This window comes from Tripterygium wilfordii, chromosome 15, assembly GCF_013401445.1.
Source record: "Tripterygium wilfordii isolate XIE 37 chromosome 15, ASM1340144v1, whole genome shotgun sequence".
Classification (NCBI taxonomy): domain Eukaryota; kingdom Viridiplantae; phylum Streptophyta; class Magnoliopsida; order Celastrales; family Celastraceae; genus Tripterygium; species Tripterygium wilfordii.
In genome coordinates, this window is record NC_052246.1 from 11,329,273 (window position 1) to 11,347,385 (window position 18,113).

General features: G+C 36.4%; 2 protein-coding genes and 1 pseudogene across 2 annotated transcripts; 1 reads left to right on the plus strand and 2 right to left on the minus strand.

Annotated features, from left to right (window-relative positions):
• Nucleotides 1-5,376: 5,376 nt before the first annotated feature.
• LOC119979893 lies at nucleotides 5,377-7,362 on the plus strand (annotated as a pseudogene).
• Nucleotides 7,363-8,188: 826 nt separating this feature from the next.
• LOC120016981 lies at nucleotides 8,189-10,699 on the minus strand. The gene has a single exon (XM_038870003.1). The coding sequence runs from the start codon at nucleotides 10,563-10,565 to the stop codon at nucleotides 8,535-8,537; it is 2,031 nt and encodes a 676-aa protein (XP_038725931.1). The 5' UTR covers nucleotides 10,566-10,699; the 3' UTR covers nucleotides 8,189-8,534.
• A 540-nt stretch (nucleotides 10,700-11,239) lies between these two features.
• On the minus strand, nucleotides 11,240-17,412 carry LOC120015902 (V-type proton ATPase subunit d2). Its single transcript, XM_038868401.1, has 10 exons — nucleotides 17,066-17,412; nucleotides 15,166-15,286; nucleotides 14,453-14,560; nucleotides 14,257-14,359; nucleotides 13,535-13,615; nucleotides 13,345-13,430; nucleotides 13,189-13,248; nucleotides 13,043-13,091; nucleotides 11,750-11,884; nucleotides 11,240-11,649 (listed from the first exon to the last, which is right to left on the minus strand). Exons 1-10 carry the CDS (start codon nucleotides 17,244-17,246, stop codon nucleotides 11,518-11,520), a joined length of 1,056 nt encoding a protein of 351 aa, XP_038724329.1. The 5' UTR covers nucleotides 17,247-17,412; the 3' UTR covers nucleotides 11,240-11,517.
• Nucleotides 17,413-18,113: the final 701 nt, after the last annotated feature.

Genomic DNA, 18,113 nt, shown 5'->3' on the forward strand with positions numbered 1-18,113 from the left:
ACCCAGTCAGTGAGCTCAACCGGTCGAACGAGCAAAATAGAATTTAGTTATTTTTCAGTTATTTCTTATTAGTTATTACATATTAACATTAAAATATCATATATCATATCATATATCACTTAGATATACAAATGTTTTAAAACAAGTTATCAGTTATTAACATCAAAATATCAAATATCACAAAAATTAAGGGATTTTTTAAAAGATCTTTTTTTGTAGGATTAAAAATTGTCTTTTCTCTTTTTTGATAGTTATATTAATTAATTGATCTTAGATATTTTATCCTATGTATATACAAAATAATTATTACTAGAGAAGCAATTAAATTAAATTAAGGTAATGTATTGTGTTTGAAAGATTAGTGATAATAACAAGGAAAGAAAGAAAAGTTAAAGTGATTAAGGATTGTTATGGATGGTAACAAAATTTAGAATAAAATTAAGGACTTTAGTTGAATTATTTCAAAATTTAAGAGAGAAATAAGAAAATTAATAAAGAAGTAACTGTCAAAAAATATCAATTTAAATCGTTCAAATTAATGAATTAATTCAAAAACTAAAGTCTTTATCAACAGTCATAATTATTTGTTATTATAATCAATGATTTGTATGAAAAAATGAATGTAGCTGGTGTAAGAACTAATGAAGGAGTTACATGAGGGTTTTCCTTCACAATAGGTTTGTACCAAGAGTCGACACTAAACACATTCTTATTTATTATAGTGATAGATAAACTCACACGACATATCCGGTGAGGTACCTTGGTGCATATTATTTGCAAAAGTTTAGTAAGATTAGGCAAGAGAACAAACAAACAATTAAATTAGATGGGAGAAGAGTAACAAAAAATAAAGTTTTTAAATACGTTGACTCAATTTTTCAAGATAGCGGAAATATTAGTGAAGATGTAGTTAATAGAATTAAAAACGGATGGATAAAGTGGAGAAGTGCATCCGGAGTTTTAAGCAACCGTAAGATTCCTTGAAGGTTGAAGGAAAATTTCTATAGATCATAAATGCGAATGTTTCGTTGGATGTGTGTGGCTATACGAAGGAAGATAGTATAAGAAATTATATTATTAGATCCAAGGTTGAAGTAGCACCAATTGAAAATAAGTAATGAGAAAACCATTTAAGATAGTATGAACATGTGCAACGTATAGCTAGCGGTGAAGCGGTGAGCAGAATCAAGAGAATTTGAATAGGATAAAATTTATAGGTTTTGTGGAGTCTGATCATGAATTAGTTGGGCCTAGGCTTGAATCATACGTAATTTATGTGGTTTTCCATGAGACTTTAGAGGGGCAGTTTTGGTAATATAGCATGTCCATGTTGCCCTAATAGCTGTTTATTCTGAATTACCTGAAACTTCATCGTATCTCTTTCTTGACATAGCGAAAATTGCAACCTCTCATGAACATGACCTGTATTGGATGAACCACGTAAAATCTTGTGTTTATGTTATCTCTCTTCTTTAATGTTTCTACTATTTGCTATTATCTATGAAGGTAAGATGCGAAGAGAAAAACCTAAAAACATGATTTGAAGTGGTAAAAAAAAGATATTGATTCAATAGATTTTGATGAAAGTATGGTTAATATTGTTAAAAATAAATAACGGAAATAAATACATGTAGTGAACTCTCGTTGATTTTCTCATAGGTTTATGTAGTCGACCCCAAATATTTGGGTTAAAGGCTCGAATAACTATGATGGATGATGTTTTAGGATATTTTTTCTTTTGTTTTCTTCAATATTTTAGTCGTTGCCTCATCGGGAAAGTTTTTTTTTTTTTTTAAAAGACAAACATACACACACAACATACAAAACTAGGTAACCAAACACCGCCCCGAAGGGCTAAAAGATGATTGGTTCACTAGCCTTATATACTACACACACTTGAATTAAACGATGTGGTATTTTTTACACCACGATTTTTAAGCGAACTCAAACAATTTTGGCATTAGTTAAAGTAATAATATTCAAGATTTAGATGTTATTAGTGTCGTGGTGCAAGAGCGGCATTATATATTTTTAATGAATAAATTAATAAAATTAACCATCTCAAAATTTAGCCGAACAATTTCTAATTTAAAAAAAAAAACACTTGAATCTAAACCATCGCCCCAAATCAATTTAATAAAATTTAGCCGAACAATTTCTAATTTAAAAAAAAAAAAAAAAAAAAAAAAAAACCTTGAATGGAAACCATCGCCCCAAATCAATTTAATTTTGTCACTACTAATGATGTTAAAATTCCACCCACCCATTTTGCCCATGCATGCAACGTGCTAAATTATATTCAGCCTCCCTATTATGACAGCTGCTCGATGCTAGCTAGATTAATTTGATGCTTTGTTTGGAATTGAATGTTGTGGAATTTTGGCTTGTCCGTTGTTTTGCTGATATTCTCCGGACACTTACATTCAAGGGCGAAATCAAGAATTGGTGTTGGGGTGGGTTACTATATTTTTGATTTGTTCAAAAAAATGTAGTAGGGGTTAAAATTTTTTTTTAGGACCATTTTACAACAATACAACGTATTGAAATGATATTATTGATAAACATTCATCTTCTTAATGTTTGGTCTCATAAGTAACCCAAAAGGTTAATATAAATACATACTCAAATTGATGAACATTAATCAAAGACCATGTAAGATGAAATGATATATAAATGTATTGCTAGAACACGTAAATATTATTATGTATGGGTGTTTAAATATATAAACATATATATACATTTACTAAAAAATACACATAAAAAGATTTTTTATATATATAAAGATATTTTCACATAAAAAACCTATACAAACATATATGTATATATGTAGTAATACACACACACACACACTAATATACGTAGTGATATGGTGATATATATATATATATATACACACACATACATACAGCGCTTCTCAAGTGCGCAGACTCGTAAACTTCTAAATTTACGGGCTTCCATTTTCATCCGTTCGATCTTCGGGACGGCTACGATCGAAATTGATTTATTTTTTTTTTTTAAAAAAAAGAAGATGAAAGTTCACGTTTGTCCCTTTTCTTCTTCTGGGTCTCCCCTAAGTCGCCTTCGCCATCGCACCAGCAGCTTTGTCTTCTTCGTGTCAGGGTCTTTCAATCTCCTTCATCATCGTGCGCCTGGGTCCTTCGATCGCCTTCATACTCGAGCCTGGGTCCTTCAATCCCCTTTATCTTCGCACCTGCTTCTGAACCCTAGGTCAAAAGATAATCGCCTTCGGGCAGAAGAAGGAATGAAATTGAATGGTTCTATCAGATCTTTCTACGGTGTGGAAGAATAACTAAGAATACAGCTGCAAATTTACAGTGATTAAAGTTCTTTAGCTTTTATGGAGTCTCTTTTTCTTCAAGTGTTGTGAATCCAAATTTGGGTCTTCTATTGATCCAGTATATCTAGGCAAAAGATCGAACATCTTGTTTACAACTCAAATACAGCTCAAAATAAATTTCAACTGAAACCCAGTTCAGACTAAGCGACCTGCAGAACTAAGCGACGGACGATTGTTTGCGACCTGCAGAACTTTGTGCAAAGACGTACTGTGCGAGGAGGCTTTGCAAACTCTGTCCTCCATTGCGCATTTGCGCACTCTGTGGGAGACCGAGAAACCTAGAATTAAAACTGAATTTTTGGGTTTTGTTGTTTTACCAAAGTACTTTTAATCTGAGCTATTGGATTAATCTAACGGCTGTTGTTAGAAGCCCACATGTTTTCCTGAAAGCGGGTCTGCGCATATGAGCAACGCTGTATATACATATATATTATGTAGTAGTATATATGTGTAGTGTATACATAATACTACACTACTATATGTAAAAAAGTTGGGGGCTACAGCCCTAATGTAGTCCCCTGGTACCACCCCTGCCTACATTTGTAGTCTAGACAGATCTATCCATACATTTTTAGGTGTCGTCCAAACAGTTAAGACCAGTTCTTGACATATAAGCACATCTGTTCGGACAGCTTATTGTGTCGTCCGAACACCTATCGAGATTCTACAATTTGTTTAAATAAAAAATTAAGCTTTCTTTGTTTGTAACTTGGTTGAAAGCGTCATTTAGAGATAGAAACTAAGGGAGACACTTACAAAGGAGACACACTTGAGAAAGAGTGGAGAGATCCAACAGATAGGTGAGAGAGCAGCTCTTGGAGATTTGATTGTCTTGTGGGTAAGGGAGTTTCTTTTCTTTGTTGTCTTCTCCATTGCTTTTCTTGTAGAGAGAACTTATAGTTACAAGATAACATCTAGAGTGGGGTTGTTCTACTTGTGTTGAATAGTCTCTCTTGATTTGTAACTTCTCCATATAGTGTGCCGAACCACGTATATCGCTTGTCTTTTCTTTTTACTGTTTTGATATTATTTATTGGTTGATTCTCTGCATAATTAGGTTGGATTTGTTTGATTCAGTCACTCAATTTGATGCTTTGATGGTGGGGTATTACCGTATTCGTGATTTTAGCACAACAAATGTATTATTGTATTTTTTACAAACAAAAAAAAAATCCTATAACATCAATATTTAATTCCGTTTCTCAAAATGTGATTGTTGTATGACTTTTATTGGTCAAAGACACAAACTTAGGATTTGTCTAAAATTTCGGCATCATGTTAAACTAGAGTGAATTGCCGTAAATTCATTACAGCACCTTCCAAGTTTTTTATTTTTTTTACTTATAATTGTGTTTTGATCGGGATTATGAGTCCAACAATTCTTTTTGTCCCAAACAAAAATCAAATTGAACATAAAAAAAGACATGAAAATTATTGACCGTTGAATATAAATCAGAAATATTATTTAATTTCTCTTTTGATATGAATTTTATTTTTATTTGGACAAAAAATGTTGGACTCGTAATCCCAATCAAAACATAACCATGATTTCTAAAAATATAAAAAAAAAAAAAAAATTAAGGTGTTTTAATGAATTTACTAGGAGTGTTAAAAAAAACCGAACTGACAATCAAAGTGACTAATTGATCAGTTATTTTTAAAAAAAATGACTTAGAATCGAAGAAAACAATCGAAAAAATCGAAATAAACGCCGATAATAACTGATTAGTTTGTTAAATTCATATTAAAAAATAGGGAAAAAAAAAAACAACCAATTGATCAGTTAAATTCATGTAAATTAAATTTTCGACTGTAAATTCAATTTGCAGCCGAAAATTTACGACAGACCGAGGATAAATTAAACTATCGTTCAATTAATTTAAAATTGGGAGATATCCACAATCATCCCATGGATTTCTCAGATAGTCTTTTTATTCCTTCTGGATTTATCGTCTCTTTTGTTGTAGACTTCGACAGAATTGAAATCACCACAAAAACACAACAGAATGAGACCAAAATCAGTCGCCTTTCAAATGAAAAAAATAATGGAAGTCCGACTGTCTCTATATATACTCACCATTGCAGATCCCTCTTCTGTGAAGTACCCAAAAAGGAAAGAACAGAAGATATTGAGATGATGATGATGGGAACAAGTGAAGAAAACACAGGACAACAGTCAGTCAAAAGACAACGAACAACCGATGTTTCGGCAGCTACGGTTGGATTTGCAGGCTCTGATGGTGATAAGAATCAGAAACTACTTGTTCAAGCTACTAGTGCTGAAGTTAAACCTGTCAAGAGGAGTTCCAAATATCGCGGAGTTAGCAGGTTTAATGAAGGATGCAAGATCATGAAAACAACTTCTTCTTTTTTGTCAGATTATATGATTATGGTTTGCTGCTGTTTGAATTACTGATTTTCCGATGAGCAGACATCGATGGACGGGCAGGTATGAGGCTCACTTGTGGGACAAACTCTCTTGGAATGCAACTAGGAAGAAGAAAGGAAGACAAGGTAAATAAATTTAAAAAAAAAAAAAAAAAACAATCTCCATTTCTGCAAGTTTTCTTTTGCTTCTTCTGTCATTCATTTCCAGCTACTGATTGATGATATGGGATTCTGTTTATTTTTCCGACCGACTTCCTCTTCCCATTTGATACCGAACAGTTTATCTAGGTGAGTTAGTTTTTACTCTCTAAGTCTAGATTTTATAGTTATTCTTCTGGCTGTTACTTGGTATAAAAAAAAATTTCATGTTTTGACTGACAGGAGCTTATAGGGAAGAAGAGGCGGCTGCTAGAGCCTATGATTTGGCTTCACTCAAGTATTGGGGAGCTTCTGCTTTCACCAATTTCCCGGTACGAAACGAGTTCATGTATATCAGATTTGTGTTAAATAACATAACACAGGATCCTTGAATAATATTTTTCGATCATAGATGTGGCAGTATGAGAAAGATATTCAGTTCATGCAGACTGTTTCAAAGGAGGAGTACCTTGCTTCTTTAAGAAGGTAAATGCTTCACCTATCTAATTACTACATTTAGTCTCAAACCTCTAACCCTAATTATTTCAATTTTTTTGTGTAGCAGAAAGAGCAGTGGCTTTTCAAGAGGTGTATCCAAGTACAGAGGAGTTGCAAAGTAAATTTTTTCTTTTTAATTTTAAGAACTAGTATTTCCATATAATTTGTTTGATGAAGAAGAAGAATTAATAGTTTCTATGGGGACTAATATATAGGCACCACAATGATGGAAGATGGGAAGCTAGGATTGGGAGAATTTTCGGAAACAAATACCTCTATCTTGGCACTTACAGTAAGTTCTATATATTGCGGAGAGACTGTTTTTTTTGTGATTTGAACCTGCGACGCTTAGATTACAATAAAACAAGTCGCGGGACTGAATTTATGTTGTTTATGAATTGATTTTCTTCCCAGATACACAAGAGGAGGCTGCTCACGCTTATGATATCGCGGCTATTGAGTACAGAGGGATCAATGCTTTGACTAATTTTGACATGAGCACTTATATCAGATGGCTAAAACCAAAACCAATTCCCCAAATGCCAGTTCTGGAACCACCCGCAGTGAAGCAGTATCAAACTGCGCTGTTTGCGGCAAATCATTTGGATAGAGAAGAATCCAAACCATCATTCTTCAACGACCAGCCTTTCACTGTGGATTACTTGAATCCCCATGACAAGCAAGAACTTCCCAAAGCTAATGTTCCTGTAAGCTCTAGCAGCAATTCATCAACAAAAACTGCGCTAGGACTCCTTTTTCGATCTTCAATGTTTAGAGAACTTGTCGAGAAGAACTCAAACGTAATCGAGGCTGAATCTGCTAAGAATGACGCTAAGAACCAAGTAGTAGAGATTGGTAGTCATGAAGTACAGGATGGTGATTTGTTTTACGGTGGAATCAACGATATGATCCCATTTGGTTCCGCGTCCGGTGGAGAGAGTATAGGGTTGCAAGAAAGGGAGTTCCAGTTCATTTTCTGATCAACTCCATGAATACAAGTTTTCTACTGTATATATGTTTTTCCAACATGTTGTGTTGTTCCTATCCTTCTGAAGCTCCTGTTTTATATTTTGTATTGCAAACCAAAATTCTAAGGTTTCAGTCATCAAAACAAATACCAATGAAACTTATTTTCAAGCTTGTTGTCTGCAGTCAGCTCATCTTTGTAATAATTAAACCAAAATACATGGAAATGAGGATGTTGATAGTTCCAAATGGATTTGATTAGTTCTGGAAAATTAATTTGTGTCTATACCATATATGTGGAGTCAACTTACATTCTGCTTGTCCTCCGATCCCACCCACGGCAAGAACCTTGTGCATGAGAATTCACACTGCTAAAGCCCTTCATCTCCTATCTGCAATTTCTATTTGGTGGGTGGGACTGTGAGGCTCAGTGGTGGTTTAGTTGCGACCTTTTGTAGATGAAGTATTTTGAGTTCCAAATCCATCATTTTGGAGTTGTGTGGTATCTAGAATTCGTGAAAACAAATGCTTTCATATCAAACTGAACAAATGCTGATAGCAGAAAAAGGAATAACAGGCTTCAAATCTAGTAAAAATGCACAGAAATAGACTGATTTCGAAAGAAAGATTCAACCATGTCGACTTATGTTTAAAGACTCATGTATGTTCTTAAACACCACATCAGATAACTAATTCATCAACATAACTCCACTGGACTGGTTTCTAGACATTGCCCTCAACTTCATGAACAATGGCCATGTAATACTCAACAGGAATTTGTTACAGTCATGCAAGCAAATGGTTCCAAATGAAGCCAGCTGCAGGCTCAGCCTTCCCAAGTTAAACAAACCAGCATTCTAAATTATGCAACAGCCACTTTTGTTACATTCATAAGCACAGGGAGGAAAAGAGTAGCAAAAGCCACACAACAGAACAAAAATCCAGAAAGCTGAACCCGAGATGCATTCATTAGACAATCATGATAATAGATTATTTGGACAAAAAAGTGACTAAATCTTTGAAAAACTGAGAGACGGACTAAATTGTCAGACTGAATGCGGTAAATGTTCTGGGGAAACTGAACACTAATTCCCGACCTTGAGACTTACCTCTCTCATGGAAATCCATGTCTTGTTACTGTTGTATTGTGTTGAAATGATACAAAATATTCATTCCATTAAATGCTTTAAAACTGCTTCCTTTTGTTCCTTAGAAGTTTGTCTCGCTTTGAATAAATATAAATGAGGCCGACTAAAACTACTCCAGACATTGATGCTGATGCCCATGGAAATGGTGGGTCCTTGAAACACTGGAGTGATGCTTCCAGTTCTTGTGATGCATGGTAAACAAGAGAGTGAATGGCGTACAAATCATGATCCGAAGACCTCAAGTAATACAAAGCCATCTCAAAGTCTAAATGCGACATGGCAGTAACTGCTTTGTCCAACTTATACTTGAACAAGTTCCACCTCTGTACAAACTCCATATACTGGCTATGTGTAAGGAGCTTCCTGTCCCCGCCATGTGCAGCTATAGATTCAAGCACATCAATGGCACTCGTTATACTGTAATTCAACGAAGTCAAAAGAACATTTCTCTTAGCTGCATCCTTCTGTGCGAAAGACAATGAAGAAAGCTCTGAGAATGGCCCAAATGGTGTCTGCCCAACACTCCATGTATAATCCACCAGAGTACTGTTATGCCTTGGGCTCCATAACATATGGGTTGGAGCAACCCCCCACATACTCTGCAGAATTGAACCAACAATTGGTCTCTCAAGCTCCCTGGTACGTGTAAACACATGACGCCCATTACAGGTATAATCACTCACAGTCTGTGTATTCTTTGTCCTCACTGCAATAACCATATCCCTAAAAGCAACAGACTGGTGATACCGATCAAGCAACAATAGCTTATTGTTATCCAAATCAAACACATAAACAGGAAGCACCCTTGCAAAATCATCCTCAGGGATATCTCCCAACCTCCTAAACTCCTCAGCCGAATCAGACAATATCTGATGCAAACGTTTTGAGTCCAAATATTCGCTCACAATCAAAGTATAATTATCAAACAAAAACCTAGAAGTGTATGAAGTAGTGGACCTAGAAAGGGCAAAGGAACATATAGAACACTGAGCTAAATTGATCTTATAATTCTTAAAAGTGAGCGACTGCTCTCCCAACAACAATCCCCCATCATGAACTTCATTCATAAACGTCTTCTTGATCAATTCCCAATCCAGACCACTTGAATCCTGACTATCCTTGCCGTAAACATGTATAAACTGAACAACCAAAGAATTCTCAAAAGGCACAGGAATCCTCAAAGAGGGCACAAGATGTACCTGATAGGCACTCCAAACCAAAGAAGCAAGATCCGCCAAGAGCGCCTTCTGCGACTTGGGTCGACCGTGCAAAGCTGCCAAAGGATGAAACTCTCCCCTGGGAAGCAACCCATCGCCAGACAAAGCGGGCCCGTAATCCACCGGACCAGCATTGAGATCGATCCAAATATATCTCTCCTTCCCAGTCCAAACACTCCCGAAACACTTTGTATGCCCGGGAGACGAATCTCCATGACCGTAGTTGTAAGCATAACCGTGTGACTGCGGACCTAATGAGATCAAATACACAAAAACACCTTCCACAGGCTTCTCCTTGTCGAAATCTTGCTTGATGATGTCGTCCACAACGGAATAAGAAATAGGGAGGATCGGAGAGCGGAGTGAGGAAGTTGCAGTAGAAATGGCAGACTTGATTGCGTCAGAGAGGCGTGATGCAAGAGTAGGTGAGTGCGAAACGTCAAGGTGAAGCGAGTGTTTGACGGCGAGGCGGTGGTCGCGGGGGCCGTCGGGGTTGGGGGAAATGAGGTAGAAGTGATCGGAAATATGGACTGCGGAGTGGAAGGAGGAAAGGACGGAGGAGGAGTCAGGAGGGAAAGAAGGGCCGAGGAGGCGGATATGAAGGGAGAGAGGAAGAGAGAGAGAAAGGAGAGAGGATATGAGAGAAGGGATGGTGTTGGGAGAGAGGAAGGCCGATGAGAGAGATTTCTTGAGTGAAGATGGAAGGGAGAGGAAGGAGTCGTTAGTAGCTCGTGGGTCGTTCCGAGATTGGTGGGTCAGGTAGGAGTCCAGACCTAAAATTGGGGCGGAATTGGCGGTAGTGAGGAGGAGGAGAAGCAGAACGGCGGCGGTGGCGACGGAGGAAGATGACATTTTTAGGGTTTACTGAAAGTGAAGGACCGAAAGGGAAGCTGATTGGAGTCGGGAGAGTGTGCAGCCGGCAGGGGACGAAGTTAAAGGAGTTTGCTGGGAAATATCGGTGAACTGGCAGTCTGTGAAGGGGCAAGGCAACCAAAGTGAAACGTTGACCATATTTTTTTCCCTTTTTCCCGGTTAATGGTAAATTGGTAATTTATAGTAAAAATAAGGGATAAGTTCAGAAAAAAATATTTTAAAATTTTTTCAAATAAACGCCCGTAGTTTTCTCATACAGCTAGAACGCGGATAGAGGCTTAGAAGTAGGACAAATTGACGGAATTACTATTTCACAAGAAAATATCCTTGACTGGTTAACTAGAACTCGCGACCTCGAACACTGTAAATCCTAGTTTGGAGAGATAACTAATTAGGCTATCGCTAAAATGCATATCGGTCGTTGTAGACTCTTATACTAGATTTCCATTAAAAGGCACTTATATGGCAAAGAAATGTTGTTAATTATCTAACATGGATTTTTAGATTATTTTAATTTATAAATTTAAGATAAAAAGATGTACTTGAGACGAGATTTATTAATCCAGTGCAATGAAATCACCCCAGTTATCTTCAAAAGATGGAATACAACACATGGGGGACATTAATGTCATTTTGTGTTATTTAGAGCCAAATTAAATGTCTCAAAGAACTTATTTTATTCTGCATTCAACAAGTACATTAGTTCATCTCAACATCACCACTGTGTCTCAGTGTCTAATTACTCACCATACAAATACTTCTCTTTGAATAACTGCTAAAACATTTCTAAGGAAACTTTTTTCTGAACATACAGATTCTCACGGAGCAGCGACGCTAGCAAATCTCAGCAACTGAATGATTGACAACCAGAAGGGCAATTTACAGCAGATTATGCAGAAAGTAGTATTATTTTTTTTTTTTGTAGAGAAAACTAAAATATGAAGACAACACTGTCATGAACTCTGGACTTTTGGTTCTGAGCCACGCATTCGGATATCCACATCAGGTTTCTGATCTCCTGCTCCCCCAACCTCATGTATGCAAAGAAAACTGCATAATGGAACTGCAAAAGGTAGAGAACATTGTCAATAAAAAATTTCCAAGAACCAGATACTATCAGGCAAGTTACTGCTATCTGACAGGTTAGTAACGGGAATATACACCTGTTGCTCAAAAGCTAAGCAAAGCCTTTTCACTTCCTCTTCATAAAATGCCTTGTCAAGCATCAGGCTCTCTCCATAGGATAACTTGGAAAAAATCGACTGGTAAGGAGGGTATTTCTCCATCACAGCACGAACCTAAGACAACAATCCAATCAGAATACTTGCAAGGCACTACTACGTCATATTCCCAAACCATAAGTAAATTTTGATTAGTGGAAAAATATAGAACCACGCCTATATGTGCTTATGAAAAATAATTTTAGAGGATTGAATTAAAATTTAGTTTCATCCACTCTCAGATTTTGTACCCAAATAGATGCAAAGTATGAGCTCAATGTAGAACTATCTTCTTCCAAAATGCAATGCTCCAGACTACATACACAAAAGTTAGCTCTAGGGCACAGTGACCTGACATAAGCCTTTTCATATGAGCCTAAGTAGTGCATAGCATTTAAAAGAGAAGATTAAACTACAAAAGAAATTTAGGCACATAACGTTTTCATCACAATCTCATTTTATTTTCCCAAAACTGAAACCAGGTGTATAAAATGCTCAGTTTGGTAACAGGGAAATCATTTTCTTCGAGGAATCTCCAATGGAAAACTCCTGCATTCTATTTAGTCTAAGCTCCCTCGATTCTGCGGTGTGTCTCAGTGTGTCCAAATGCAAACCAACTTCTGATCTGATATCATCAGATAGAAACATGTCATCTGCTATCTATTCGTGAAAGCTCAAAGGGACTCATCCCAAATATACCTTACAAACTCATCTATTGTCACAAAAAACAGTTACAGTTCAATGCAAATTAAAAAAATTTCCATAAGCACAAGAACAATCACAACTAAACTATATCAGATCACAAAAATCCGTGATGCACAAAGATGTTGTCATCAGCGTGATTATGCTCCCCCACCCGTGCTACTAGATAAATCCAGAAGAAATCGAAGAAATAATCAACTTAATTGAAGCTTAAACTATAAATTATGGGGCCAAAAAAAAACATTTTCTAGCATACAGAAAAACTGTTTTACTATCTAATACCATAAAATGAAAATTTAGAACATCTCCCAAAATCAACCATGACTCTAGTTTTTCCTTTGCATGCATCTTAGAGATCAGCTACCTAATACTACAAGATAACCAGAAATTTTGATTACCTACATTAGCAAATCTAATCATTGTATTCAACAGAAAACCAACTATGAGTTTTCCGTGCAAATGTAAAGTCCTCAAGGAGCCTGACTGGAAAAGTGGAAGAATTTACCAAATTGGTAATTAAAACTGATGACACACCTGATCTATGTCCTCGCAGACAGCAAGCTCCTCATGGCCATAGGGATAACTGTTTACCACAAGCATTCAATTCTATGATACACAAATCCAAAGCAGAAGATAGTGCCAAAGTAGAACACAACATTGAGGTTTCGCAAAGAGCTTACAGTAAACCAAAACTTGAGAATAATTTCCTGCGATCATCCCTGGTCAACTCAGTGCCAATGCTGCATTGAGTGAACAATATAAATGACATGTTAAGAGCAAAAAAAAAAACATTCATTACAACAATGTGGAAGTTAAAAAGGACACATCAGCAGTACCTATTTATAGTGATGTTGACAGCCCTTCGGTCAGCCTCAAAGGCCAGGAGGTCAGACATGATCTCCGCAGTGGCACCTCCGAGTTTCTGAACAATAAATCATATCCAACTTAATAAGAAAAGTATTTAATAACAGGAAGCTGCATATAAAGATGTGAACAGAATTTCCGAATTTAGCTATCAACCCTCACCTGACAAAACCTGTAAAAATCCTCGAGGTATGCCTTGTAAAGAGTATTCCTCATAATTTCGATATTCATGTCATCCAAGTCCTAGAGACCAAGAAAATGTAAATGAGAAAAGCTGAAAAGAACCCAGAATCAAAGGTTTCCACAAAAATTATGCAGACAACCAATATGGAGGGGGAAGACCTACAAGTATAAAAGTATGCAAGCGTATCTACAAAGAAAACAGGAGGGTAGAATTTGACTTTAGAAAACATTCAGAGTAGTGATTATTCTTTAGGTAGCATGTGCTGTCTTTTGTCGAGAGGATTTCAAGTCTATAAATCATTTTCTCCCTCATGTCCACGGAGTGAAACATGGCTAAATGGTTAGTCACTTAGTCTTCTGGCAGTCTGTTGGGCTTCATATTTTTCGGTAGGGAAATATCTTGTTTAGCTCGGGGTTTTCTCACAGATAAGTATAAAATCACAAAAATTATCCCTATGTACATGACGTAGTTGATTTAGCTGGGAGAATCAATACAATACTAAATTCCACGGTCACTTATGTTGGATGTTTGTGCATCAAATTCTGGTCTTCTTTATTTTATTAAGAATTTCCTTGAGACTGTTAATTTAGCTTCCTAGTAGTTAAGTTTGCACCTTCTTGGGGCCTCAATAATTTTTTTATTCAAAAGCCAAAGAAAAAAAGGAACAAGACGCTAGACTTCAATTGCTACCAGTATATACCTCTGATGTGATACACTCAGAGAAGTATGGAGCCAGTGGAGTATCAACAAGCACCAACCTATAAAGCTCCCGCATATTCTGAGCAACTGCAAGGGTGGCAATGCTGGGAAAAGAGAAAATTTGAGAGAGGTCTTACAAATTTTCAAGTTTTTTAAAGATACAGAATAAGGAGAGAGACACGTGAAGGTAATGGAACCTGTCAAACATTCCCAAAGGATGGCATTTCTCCAATAGTTCTTGGACATCTCTCTCATGCAAGGTTCCAGTAACAATCAGCACAACATTGTCTATCATGTGACCATATCTGGACCAAATGGTACAAATGTTAGTCTTTTCTCCCATACATCACATTTCGAGAGAAGACAGAATTGAACATGCTTTCAGCTATTCAGAACACATGGGCAAACAACAATGGGGACAAAATGATGAAACCATCTCCTTGGTTCCTTGCCCAGTGCTTCTCCCAGTGCAAGAGAAAGCAAGGAGGGAGAAAGCCTGGGTTAAGTAATCAAATGTTACGCATTAGAGTTTAAACCATTTTCAGTTTCAGATTAAAATTAGAACTTTCTCTACTGGTTTGCAGCTTCTTCTTTTAAATTGATTCATGAAGAACATTTGATATCTACACAAGGTTACCTAATGCAGTATAGATGGAATCCACTTGGGTTTAAACTGGATTCAGTTTAAACCTAGCAATCTATATTTTAAAATTTAAATCATTTTGATAACCATCTAAGCAGATGAAAATCTTTTGTGAGCAAAATTAAATTGGATTCTCCTTCTCTGGAAGCCTAATATTTCTTATATTATCCAAGAGCTTGAGATATTTTCTAGAAAAAAAAGGATCAAAACAGATTCTGGAAGACTAAGGCAACATTTTTGAATTTAAAGGGCAACAAGTTCACATACGTAATATACTCCAAGAAGGTTGACAATGGCTCTGTTGCTTGGCACATCATGTGTTTATACTCATCAACCAGTTTAAGCGTGCATTTCTCCACGATAGTAGTGGTATGCAGTGGGGAAGGCTCTGTACATAAGTTTTGCAAATCAGCAAGAGTTGTTACAAAGTATTCAAACAGAAAGATAATATCATCGATATATGTAATAAAAAAATTCCAGACATCTTATCAAGTGGAAAGTAAATCCTAGCAAACATGACAATTAAGCATATGGTATGACAATTACACACGTTGCTCAGCAGTTGGGGCTCAAGATTTTGAAGGGTGAAGACTCAAATCATCAGTTCATAAGTTTTTTCTTATAAACAAAAAGCATATGATGTGACAATTTAACAAGCAGATAATGAATCTAAAAATTATTAACAGACAAGCATCATGCTAGATCATGTCTGCTTGTTATAAATCAGCTGGTCATCAGCATCATTCAAGCCTTTATGCCAAAAATTTGGGGTCGGCTACACAAATCTATGAGAACATCAACGGGAATCCACCACGTGTATTCGTTTTCTCCATTCATTTCTATCATAGAGCATACATTTATCTACTCCTACTAATTTCATATCGTTTCTCCTCACTGCCGCACCGCTATCTTCACCACAAATATATGGATCATAATTAGAATGTTACATCACTTGGTTCAAAATAAATAATTGAAACAATGCTAAGTGCTAACCAATCACCCAAGGAAACTTCCAATACCTTAGCAACCATAGAGGCATCATTAATGTGTGGTTTTAGATGAAAATCATTTATTACAAACACATAAAAAATTAGTAGCATAGTCTCATGGTATTCCCGCTGTTATCGAAATCATCTACAAGATAGCCAAATATTCTATATCTTAAAAAGTTAGAAGATCATTAAAAAGAAGGGATAGTTCTCCTCGTCTTGATCAAAAGGTAAAAGAAAATTTACTTCTTCACATGATAAAAACATTGGATCACAAGAAAGTCTTGCTTCTTGTCACTGATCATGAACCTATGGTAAGGCTAAGAGAAAAAAAAGATACGATACTATATGTACAAAGCTGGGAAAAGTTTTCTAAAATTCATACAGGTTCTGATTGATAGATCAGTATATACATCATCCATGAACTATGAAAGTATGAAGACTTTCAAAAATACGAAAAAATAAACATGGTTAATGCAATGTTACTGCAACTAGTAATATGTCCCCATCATGCAATGTTCTCGGTGCTACTAAGTCTTCCCTGGAGTTCTTGAAACTGCAGTTAACCATATCAAACTTAAACCTAATGTTACATACAGTGTTCAGATGGCATATAATAAACAACAGACACTGCCAGACTACGACATCATTCATATCAAATCTAATACCACAGTATCTAGGGTTCTTTTGCTCAAAGAAACACAAGATTGTGTAATGAACCACATAATCCAGAAATGGTCAATAAATGCACCTTCAGTTACTTCTGGCAAATATCTAATAAAGAATTCCTTAACCATTACAAGTCAATTAACAAACTAACAATTAATCTCCTCAAAGAAACACAAAATTTTGTAGGAGAATAATACCTTGAGAAGAGAAAGAAATCAAGAAAAAGCATAAATTTGTTCCATTCACCAAGATCATAATGGACATTCAGATACAGTACCATCCTCACGGTTGATCAAGCATCCAACTTGAGAAAATTAGTCTATCGTATTACAATCAACTAAACATTCATCTCGCCGAACAATCAAAGGATAAAAAAGATTCGAGCTTTCATTTTCCGAAATCACCCAATTGCGCCTCTCAAAAACCCAAATTTTCAACAATCACACACATAAACTGTAAAATCAAAAAGAATGACAGATGATCCCTATAAATAAGAAGAAAAACCGCACCATTCTGGAGATAGGGCCCGTACTCAGTGGCTGAAAGATGCATCTTGATATCATCAAGGGTTTCGCACTGGCACAAATTGTTGTAATCAGCAGCGGTGAGAAGTCCGGATCTGTAGCCTCTCACGATCGCCTCCAGGAAGCCTCCGTCGACGTTGAAGGTGAGCGCTTCGAATCCGTACATTTTTTGCTCAATTTAGTAGGAAATCAGACAATTAAAGATGTATTTTAGGCAGATCAAGAAGAACCAAAGAGGGTTCCTGTTCGTGAGAACAGTAGAAGGAGCTGTTGAAAGAAGAAGATTGGATCTCAGCTTTAAGAGGTGAACGAAATAGAGATTGAAGCAGGATCACAATCTGTTTTTTTTTTTTCTTCTTTTTTTAATTAAATAAAATTATGAAATTATTCATAATGGGCTCTTTCTGAATTGGGCTCATTGATTTGGATTTAAATTGAAGCCCATTAATTGTCACAGTCCAAGGCCTCCAAGTGCAAAAGCTCAGCCCTTTTTGTCTCTCTTGTCAATTGGGCTCTTAGCCTCTTACTAGTAAGAGTGGCATAGCCCAGGCCCTTTTCTTCTTCTTTTTTATGATTTATGATTTTCCAAACATGACCTAATGACCTATAAGGCTATAATAGGCCTGGTCCAGCTGGACTAAGGCTTCTGAATTTCGATTTTAAATGAAGGCCCATACTCTGTTCGAAAGCCCAAAATCTCGGCCTGTTATGTTTCTCTTGTGATATGGGCTCTCAATGGATGTGGCCTAGCCTAGGAGATGTGCGTACCATATTGTCAATTTGTCATCCATAAAATGAAGATGACTTACAAAACAATGATGTAAGATGCTGCCACGTCACAGAAGTTCCATGCCAACCGTTAAATGTATGATCTACGCCACTTTATACTTTTTGACGAGTTATATTGAACTCTGAAGTCTGAATATATATAGAGTAGCTCACAAGCCAATAATAGTATGATATTATCCGCTCTAGGCCGAAACCCTCACCGATATGTTCCTTCAGGCATAATGTCTTCGCTTAAACCCATAAA

Excerpts from the sequence above, each read along its gene's own strand:
- LOC120016981 (XM_038870003.1), bottom strand. The coding sequence starts at position 10,565 with ATGTCATCTTCCTCCGTCGCCACCGCCGCCGTTCTGCTTCTCCTCCTC.
- LOC120015902 (XM_038868401.1), bottom strand. The coding sequence starts at position 17,246 with ATGTACGGATTCGAAGCGCTCACCTTCAACGTCGACGGAGGCTTCCTG. Across the intron at positions 13,249-13,344 it reads GTCAACATCACTATAAATAG|CATTGGCACTGAGTTGACCA; the intron begins GTACTGCTGATG and ends CACTCAATGCAG. Across the intron at positions 11,650-11,749 it reads GCTTAGCTTTTGAGCAACAG|TTCCATTATGCAGTTTTCTT; the intron begins GTGTATATTCCC and ends TACCTTTTGCAG.